The following is a 9,486-nucleotide window of genomic DNA, read 5'->3' on the forward strand; positions in this document are numbered from 1 at the left end:
AGTAAATCCTTCAGCCATTCACAGCACAGAGTGTGTAGTGTGGGTGACACTTCTCATCCCACGTTTCTCTGCACCTTCACTTGATTTAATCCAGTAGGAACATTTACTCAAGTACTGTACGTACAGTAGGTACTTGTACTTTACCCCAGTATTTCTCTCATTCCATGCTACTTTAGACTGATACTCCACCGCAGTTCAGAGAGAAGAATTGAACTTTTTACTGCAGTACATTTATCTGACAGCTTTAGGCTGCGTGCACATCCCAGGCCTTCACGCTCAGTCCTGATGTCTGAGCTGGATCTGACCTTGTGTCGCTGCTTCCCGTCCGTGTGTGTCAGGGCCCTGTACCCGGCTCCGCTGAGCTCCTAAACTGCCACACATGCACAGATGTAACTGAAATGTGAGCCACGTGTGCACAAGAATAACAACCAGGTCGTGTGTGCAACAGTCAAATGGCCCAGTTTCCTCCCAAACCACTGGGTTACGACATGTTCCTCCTAGTTTGTCCTGATCAGAAGCTTCTCCATAAACATCCTGGTCTCTCCACTGACCCCGTCGCTGTCATCACTCTCCTCCATGTTTATTGTTACCGGTCTGTGAAGGACCGACGCCGAATGATGACGACAGGCAGTATGTGCAGAGGAGGAGACGTTAAAACGACCACATGGATTCTGATCTGACCTTTCTGACGGCGCTGCACAGTCAGAGGTCAGAGAGGAATCTATGAGCACATACGCAGGTGGCCCAGATCTGTGACAAACATCTGATGGACATCCAAATTGAATGCACAGAAGATGTCCAAGGAAGACATTGCAGAAACTTTTGTTCTGGCCCCTCAGTGGACCACATTTCCACGTGGGACTCGGACCCCCAGTTACACGTCTTAGGACATCTGTGTTTGCTGGGTGACCTTTATGCCAGATGTTGCATCAAACATCTGAGTTTATAAAAGATGCTGTTATAGATTAAACCACATGATAGACATTAAACAGAAATGACCAGTGGATCAATGAGTCAGTCAACAGAAAGTGAAACCTGTTTTACCAGTGAACAGTGTGTAGCTGTGCCCTGTGTCGGCAGTGAGATCTGTGGCTTGTCCTCATCTTCAGTCACAGTAAACTGAGCCTTTGTTACGTCTGACTGCTGCTCACACACAGCGCGATGCACTTCTCACTGCCTCCTCCAGGGCTGAAGCCAGCCAGTCGATCAATTGATCCAGACAGTAGTGTCCGGATGAGGCAGAGTGAAAATGGTGATCACTTTGTAATTTGGTCATAAATAACCGAGTCTCTTGCCTTGTCTGACAGTTCTGGTGCCGGCTCAAAGACGGAGGTTCCTGAATCACATCATGTCTCCAGTTTGATATTTTCATTGGCGTCTTCATTGTAAATGAGTGTTTCTCCTCCACATTGGTTGTGCGTACTGTTCTGGTTCATGCCGGTCACATGACAGGATGTCATCAACACGCCCACTAGCTCCGTGTGAGTGCTATGGAAGGTGCCAGGCCTCGTGGTTAGTTAAGGTGCTGTATTCTCACTCAGGCTCACTTGGACCATATGCAGACTTTGTACTGGGGGCCGGCAGAGCAAAGTCCGCTTAAGGTTCGGCGCGACTGACTCTGGTGTTTGCGTTGTCACATACAGCTCCCCCCAGGTCTAGATGATTTCAGGGTTTTCCGTGAAGGAGGCTTTATAGTCGAGCACTCTGACTGTGGTATTATTACTTTTACTGCAGTAACATGTCATTGCAGGACTGTTGTATTGTCGTTGCTGCAGTACGTCTTCGATCACCAGGCCGGAGACGTGTTCGGCTGTGTGGCCGACATCGGCTGGATAACAGGACACAGTTACGTGGTGTACGGTCCTCTGTGTAACGGCGCCACCACCGTCCTGTTTGAGAGCACACCTGTGTACCCAAACCCAGGTAAGACCCACAACTGGAGACTGGCTACACGGCAGAGAGTGCAGCAGATGTAGTGCATGTACAGTAGGTGTGGGCGGAGTACGACACACTGGGCCCCTGGGTGCACACAAAGAGCCCCGGCCGCCTGTATAGCTTAAGAGCAGGAGCCCCAGGCTGAAAGCGGCAGGAGGTACCTGGTGTCTCTTTGTAGCTGTTTGACTTTCCAACAAGAAATATTAACACTCTCCTCGTTCAGAGGCTCACCAGGGGCCCCTTGAACCCCTGGGCCCCAGACCTGTGCCCAGTAGGAGCTAAAGCTAGTGGACAACACCCTGTCAATGCAGCAGAGATAAGAGATGCACTGAGAACTGCAGGGCGATAACAGGCTGTAACTGTCTGCCTGCTGTGGCTGATACTGTTGTGCTAACTGGTGACACTGGACAACACCTACAGCCATAAGCAGGACCAGTATTATCTGCTCAGTTAGTCGCACTCTGTGGTTTCCCCATGACACAAGAACTGACCTGAAAACACAGAACCTGCAGGTCTGGAAAAGTCCTGAAAAGTGCCGAACTTGGCTTGAACTTGACCCGTGTTAGCTGGAGAACAGAGCAGCACAGATGTGACACCCCCTGAGCTCACACATCATCGCTTTGAGCGGTGTGGCTGTGAAAACCATTCTGTCTGTATGGTTTTCTAAAGGTCCAAAACATCTTTGGTCAGGGTTTCACTATTCACAACCAGGTTCTAAGGCTTCACGCTGTGGGATGCACTGGAGGCGCCAGCTCTGAACACTGGCACTACCTGTACCCTCTGCTGTGTGTGGGCTCTGTAGGTAAAGTTTAACATGAACCTTTGTGATGAAGCGTCACCTGCTCCTCTAATGGCTCTGTCAGTCATGAGTGAACACAGGGACTCTCTTCTGGCTTCTGATTAACGCTGCTTTATTACCTGCTGCCATAGAGCTGACTCCCTGTGTCTGAGCTCTGATTGCTCATGGCTCTGAACTACCCTGACCGAACACTGTCCCCTGGTGCAGGTCCAGAGGAACACGACGGAGAAGTGAAGGGAAAGACTCACATGTCATGGTGTTCTCTTACTTGGTTTTTTATTTAGCCCCATACACATGGGATCGTCGCAGCTTTGCTGCGTCCACATCTTTGTGTCAGTATCAGTCTGTAAAGACGTTTGATTTGGATTCACTGATGCTTTAGCATTGACTAAAGAGAGGGTGCCATGTTTTTGTGTTTGTCTGACCCTGTGTTGCTGCCTGTTTGGGCCAGCACAAAGGTTAAACTCAGAAATACACAACAGCATGGAGAGTGGTTTCTGAATCAACTGTCTGGTAAGAAGGTAGAATGTGCTAGAAAGTGAATCCTTCAGCAGCGAGTTTCCAGCAGCTGTGGATTCAGCCTGCAGAGTTTGTTCATCTCATTTCCCTCTGCAAACTGTTTACAAGTGTTCCAGACGTCTGTCTGGGATCAGAGACTGCAAGTGGGAGATGAGCTCAGTGAGGTCAGCTTACACAGGAATGGGGGACGTCTATCTGTCTCTGTGTAACTAAAACATCTGAGGAGACTCTGGAAAGCCCTCCACATCGTGGCCCTTCAAGGGGAAACACTTGGCTTTAGGGTCAGTGTGTTTACAGCAGTTTGAACTGTAGAAATTCTGTTGCTATTTGATAGGCAGTAAAGATGGGACCGCTGCAGGGACCAGCCTCTTTCACTTTGTGACGTTGGACCCAGAACCTGCTGGGACCTGGTGGAATCCATTCTTGGCTCTGAGTGTGCAGAGTTTCCCCAGCATGAGGTTCACAGCTGGTAACAGTTAGGACTCAGCATGGACATCAGCTGTGTGCAGCTGGACCAGATGTTGCTGTGGAAACACCAGACTCTGACTTCTGTGGTGACATGCAGACGTGCCCTTTAATCTGAAGGGTCTCTGGATCTTCCAGACTGGTCTTGACTTAAAGACCTTTTCTAACCAGAAGCACTGTCTGTGCTTGTCACAGGACCAGCATGTGATGCAGCACATGATGCGCTGCTTTAGAGCAAACATCCCACAGCTCATAGACGGTCACGCCAGTCAGCCTGAAACAACTGCAGCAGTAAAGTTCAACTTACACATTAATGCAGCTGTAATATTCATCCACAAACGCCATATTTGGAACAAGTTTTTTTACTTTTGGTGCTTGGAGTACATACTTGAATGTGCTGTGGAGTACTGTCACAGTGTGTTACTTCTACTTCAGTACAGGCTCTGAGTACTGTTGTCCTTCAGGCAGGTACTGGGAGACGGTGCAGCGTCTGGCGATCACCCAGTTTTATGGCGCTCCCACCGCTCTGCGTCTGCTGCTGAAGTACGGCGAGAGCTGGGTGAAGAAGTACGACCGCTCATCTCTGAGGATGCTGGCATCAGGTCAGACACACACACACCTGGACCGGTACTGACAAACTGATGGTACCTGTCAGTACTTCCAATAAAGAAAATACCTGAAGTGCAAGTAACTAGTTAGAACTGAGAAATCTCCATCATTCTTAACAAACACAGCAGTGAGGTAACAATATGTCTGTAGAGGGGGTGAACTGATCACTCCTTCATTCTGGACTTTCAGCCTGTTTCCTGATTAAAGATGCTGTGTGTGTGTGTGTGTGTGTGTGTGTGTGTGTGTGTGTGTGTGTGTGTGTATACAGTGGGCGAGCCCATTAACCACGAGGCCTGGCACTGGTTCCACAGTGTGGTCGGAGATGGACGCTGTCCTGTAGTGGACACCTGGTGGCAGACAGGTGAGGCACTCACAGGTGAACACTGGGAGTGTCGCAGCACCAGAGGAAACTTCAGATTAAACCAGTGGAGACGTTTTAATGGAAACATCTGCTTGTTAATGACTCGTTGCTCCAGTTCATACTGGACATTAACAGGGTTTCTCCCAGTGCTGGCACTACATCTACCTGATAACTTCAGGTCCAGAACCAGATGAATCAAACCAAACCCAGTAGAACCATCAGACTCTATTGGTCCCAGTAGGAAATCCACCAGCTACCCAGTAGGATGTAAAGTACTTCCCAGTATAAGTATAAAAGGTAGTTACCATCAGCTCCATATACACAAACAACACACAACTCCAGATTTCACTTAGACCCTAGAAAAGTACTGTAGGACAGTGAGTACATGTGGTGAAGTGGGAGTGTGAAATACTATGAAAAGTATAAGTACCTTATAGTTTAAGTACTGTGGAGCTGCTTCTTATTCAGTCTGCGTCTCCCTTTGACTCTAATTGGAGCGATTAGCAGCAGAACATCTGCAGCTTTGTAGAATGAATCAAGATCAAATCCTCACCACACTTAACACCCCTGAGCCCCAGCTACGGCCCCCGCCCCCGGACTGGACCGCCGAGGATCACTGACAGCGACCTAATTCCTCAACAGTCACGGCACTCAGTGTGTGTGCTGTTTTTAAATCACAGCCAGCTGCTTCTTCCTCTGACAAGGAGAAAAATCCCCAGTAAATTAAGAAATTACAGGAAATTAAAGCTGCACTTAAAGGCACCACATGACGTCCCCTAGTGGCCGAGAGGTGGAACTGCCCTTCTCACCTATCCTGTTAGACATGACATCCCTGCACATTACAGACAGACCAGTTTAACATGGAAACTCTGCTGCTGAGTGTCCTGACCTAATCAGTGCGCAGCGCTTCACCCTTCACTGCCATAAATCTTTTACTGGTTTTACTGGTATTAGTCTGCCCTGTCAGTTAAGTCTTCTCCCTTGTTCTTCTTCACTTTGTGCCATTTGGCGAGTGTGACATTTAGACCCGAGTCCTCATCACATTAGAAATGTCGAAACACAAATTATTGTCTAATTTATTTTCATTGTTTTATCACTTCTCTTGTTTGTGCAGTTTTTTGTCCTCAGCTGGAATCAGGTCAGACCCATAGCTGCTAACATTGTTCACTGCAGTGCTGTTTTTTCCTGCTAAAAGTAAAAAAGTAGAGAAGGAAAGGCCAGTTTCTATGTTCAGAACAGATGGGAACATGCTGACTGTGTGTCGGTGTAGCCGGTGTTCCCTGCAGCTCGTACCCACTGAGCCCTCACTTCCTGTCTGTGCGTCTGTGGCCTCCTCGTAAGGGGAAACATCCACACGTCTTGGCCAAGAATCCCTCAATTTCCTTGTGAGCTCCTCCTGTTTCCTCAGAGAACATCAGTACTCGCATTCAGACACCATGCGGCAGATCTCCCATGTTCATGTACCACAAAAAGAGAATGAATAATAGGACAAAAATTTGTTCATCCAAATGTAGCACAAAGTTTGAGGTAATTTCAGACACTGGTCCAGACAAGTAGTTTATTCACACAGACACTGTCACACCTCACACACACCTCAGCCAACAACAGACACTTTATAACACTGGTCTGCACTGTGCAAATTAAAAAAATGCACATTTTACGTTCTAGATTTGTTTGTGTATTTGACAGGGACCATGCAGAGAAGCAGCACAGAGCAGATGGGAAGTATACAGGGGGTCAAGCTAAAGCGAATCTGCTGCCCCTGCCCCTGGTTCGGCTTTTAAGAAACAGTGAAGACCATGTCCACATTGAGACGGCTAAATTCCTTCTTTGCTCTCTGCTCTGACCCTTTGTCCAGTCCAAAACTGTGTGTTTATGCCTTGAAACCGGAGCTTTTCTCACACGGCCTCCGCTGTGTGTGAGTCTGAAAAGGCCGGTTTGCTGTTGTCATGGTGCTTTGTAGAACCACTGTTACCGTTTGGTCATGTGGACCTAAATGCGGACATGAAACAAAACGGCAGTGATGGGACACAAAGGTGTAATGGAAGGAGTTTCCCATCAGCTCAGTGTCACAGACACAACCCGGCTCCTGCAGGTGTGTTAGACATTTGACAAACTACTGTAGCGACACAGAATGGAGAATTTCCTAATGCTTGGCTTCTCTCTCCTCAGAGACCGGTGGGGTCTGCATCGCCCCTCATCCTGCAGAGCCTGGAGCCACGATCCTCCCGACCATGGCCATGAGGCCGTTCTTTGGTGTCCAGCCTGCCGTCATGGATGAGAAGGTGACTTGAGGCGCAGAGATACACAGAAACTAAACACCAGTTTACTAGAAAATGGGAAAAACAAGGTCTGAGCCTGAGGCCTGAGGAGACCAGCCTTAGACTTCTGATGAAATGTGTAAAATGGCCAGTGACTGAGTGGAGCCCAGACCAGAATCTCAACAGTAACGCTTATCGTTCTCTCCGCTGATACTGGTCCCAGGCTATAGCGTGCAGTGCGGCAGAAGCTCTTTTCCTGTCTCTGGAGAAAAACCAGCACAGGAACCTGGTCCAACAGCAAACTGGTGGTTTCAGTCCAGATTAAACACATGAGCTAGAAAGGGTTAATCAAGGGCCGTCTGAGGCGCTGGGAGGATGATTGTTTCCTCTCCATGGAGCCAGGCTAGCTGCTTCCACCAGTTTGCACTCTTTATGCTAAGCTAAGCTAACCAGCTGCTGGCTGTAGCTTCTTATTTGCTGCACAGACATGGGAGTAGTTTAGCATCTGTGGTTGTTCTGAGTCTTGCTGCAGACCTGTGTGCAGCTTGCCCTTCTAGTGATCCTTCCATGTATATCAGGCTGTGGATGTACACACAACACGTTGGTAGCATCACTGCACATTGCACATGAGATTTGTTGACAGAGAAAGAATACTATAAGCTTTTAAAGACACAACATGCAAACGACAAATACAAAATAAAGGGGAATATGCAAATGATCTTCCAAGGGTCTATCAGGCTGAGCTCTCATCCAATCAGCTTCAGCATCAGTGTCTCTCTCATTAATCCCACTTGACCTTTCGATGTAAGAAGTCATAGGAGCCTTCAACAAGAGCCCTCTGTCTCTGTTTAATCTGTCCATGAAACAGCCCAGTGGCATCTGTTTGCTTTGATTAACAGACTCAGACTCTGTTGGGATGATTGACGCTGCCCCAGATTAATAATCTGTAAATTTCCACGTTTCCCTCCCTCACTTAAAGAGCTGTAATCTGCAGGCATTCACAGGTTTTCATCATTCATTACCATCATGTTTACAACTGTGTTGCCGAGTTACCGTGAGTTTCTCTGTCTTTTTCTGTGGCGATATCTGTTGTGTCAGAGGCCAGCGTGTAAACTAAACTAAAAGACAAGCTCAGTAAAACGATATCTGTTGTGTCAGAGGCCAGCGTATAAACTAAACTAAAAGACAAGCTCTGTAAGGGATTTGTTTGGCCCTAAAGCTTCTGGGTATTTTACCAACTTGGAACTGGATTCAAACCTGCAGCCTCCAGTCTGAAGCTAGCGTTAGCTGGCTAACAGTAAACGAGTCAGTCCAGTAGGACCCTCCGGTTCGTGCTGACGTTACACAAAGCTCCAGTTCCTCCCAAATTAAAATCAATTCAACACAAAGGTAAAATCCTGACCATGCTAGGTGGCTAATGCTACCAAAACAAACAGGTTAGCTTTAGATGCTAACACATCCAGAAGGAAGAAGGCCACATCTGGATCCAGTCTGAGTCCTCTGGCTGCTTTTAACCCTCTCCATGTCAAACAGCCAAACCCATGTTAACCCTGGTTGTTGCTCTTTCTTTGTCCCACTCTCTCTGTGCTAAAGACGCCACCTCTTCACTCTGACAGCTGCTGGTTCAGACTTTTAGCTGCCCAGAGCTCCTCCATGGCTGTTTGACATGACTACTGGCTGGAAAAACCCTTCTTCTAACCTTGGCTAGGGGGCAGGCGGGGCTGATTTACAGACCGTACTTGGATTTAGTGCCTTTGTGCGTTTTTCAGACACTGTCCTGAGTTTTTCTTCATCTGTATGTTTGACTGCTGTGTCTTGTCTGTCCTGTGGTGTGACTGTTAGGGTGAAGCTCTGTCTGGTAACTCTGTGAGTGGAGCCCTGTGTTTCAGCCAGCCGTGGCCTGGAATGGCTCGGAGCATTTATGGAGACCACCAGAGATTCGTCGATGCCTATTTCAAGCCGTATCCTGGTCAGTAAAAATCAAACGCACTACCCAGTTATTCGGCCCATTAGCCAGTCGGTGAGCAGTTTCTTCTCTCAGGTTATTTTTTCAGTGGTGACGGAGCGTACCGGTCGGAGGATGGGTATTACCAGATCACCGGGCGTATGGACGACGTCATTAACGTCAGCGGTCATCGTCTGGGCACTGCAGAGATAGAAGACGCTCTGGTGAGACGCAACATACACTGGAATGATAACGATAATGTCACTCTGAACGTTATCTTCACTCTGTTACGTTATTTACTAAGGACAAGCTTAAGAAAACAAGTGTAAGACTTTTTTGATTTGATTTATTCTTTCAAGCATGTAAAGACAGTTGATATATCAACACACATAATTTTACACATATCCAACAAATGCTAATCAATATCAATGTGCTTATACCTAGTACATGCTTGAATGGAGTAGGAAGAAGTCAGACTTATCCAGTCCTACCCCATGACATCATCTTACCATCATTGGTTTGCAAGCAGTAAATAATTATAAATAATTCTCTTCTACACCACACAAGTAATATACTAAAGAATTATAACAGA

At 47.4% G+C, this 9,486-nt stretch overlaps 1 protein-coding gene across 1 annotated transcript in view; it reads left to right on the top strand.

Annotated features, from left to right (window-relative positions):
• acss1 (acyl-CoA synthetase short chain family member 1) overlaps positions 1–9,486 on the top strand; it is a 27,326-nt gene that overhangs the window by 12,355 nt on the left and 5,485 nt on the right. The window contains exons 6-11 of the mRNA XM_020622295.1: positions 1,776–1,923; positions 4,183–4,320; positions 4,596–4,688; positions 6,861–6,973; positions 8,792–8,918; positions 8,991–9,118. Of these exons, the coding sequence (XP_020477951.1) occupies positions 1,776–1,923; positions 4,183–4,320; positions 4,596–4,688; positions 6,861–6,973; positions 8,792–8,918; positions 8,991–9,118 (747 nt within the window). The remainder of the gene's footprint in view (positions 1–1,775; positions 1,924–4,182; positions 4,321–4,595; positions 4,689–6,860; positions 6,974–8,791; positions 8,919–8,990; positions 9,119–9,486) is intronic.

The sequence above is a fragment of the Monopterus albus genome, unplaced genomic scaffold, assembly GCF_001952655.1.
Source record: "Monopterus albus unplaced genomic scaffold, M_albus_1.0 scaffold277.1, whole genome shotgun sequence".
NCBI classification, from domain to species: domain Eukaryota; kingdom Metazoa; phylum Chordata; class Actinopteri; order Synbranchiformes; family Synbranchidae; genus Monopterus; species Monopterus albus.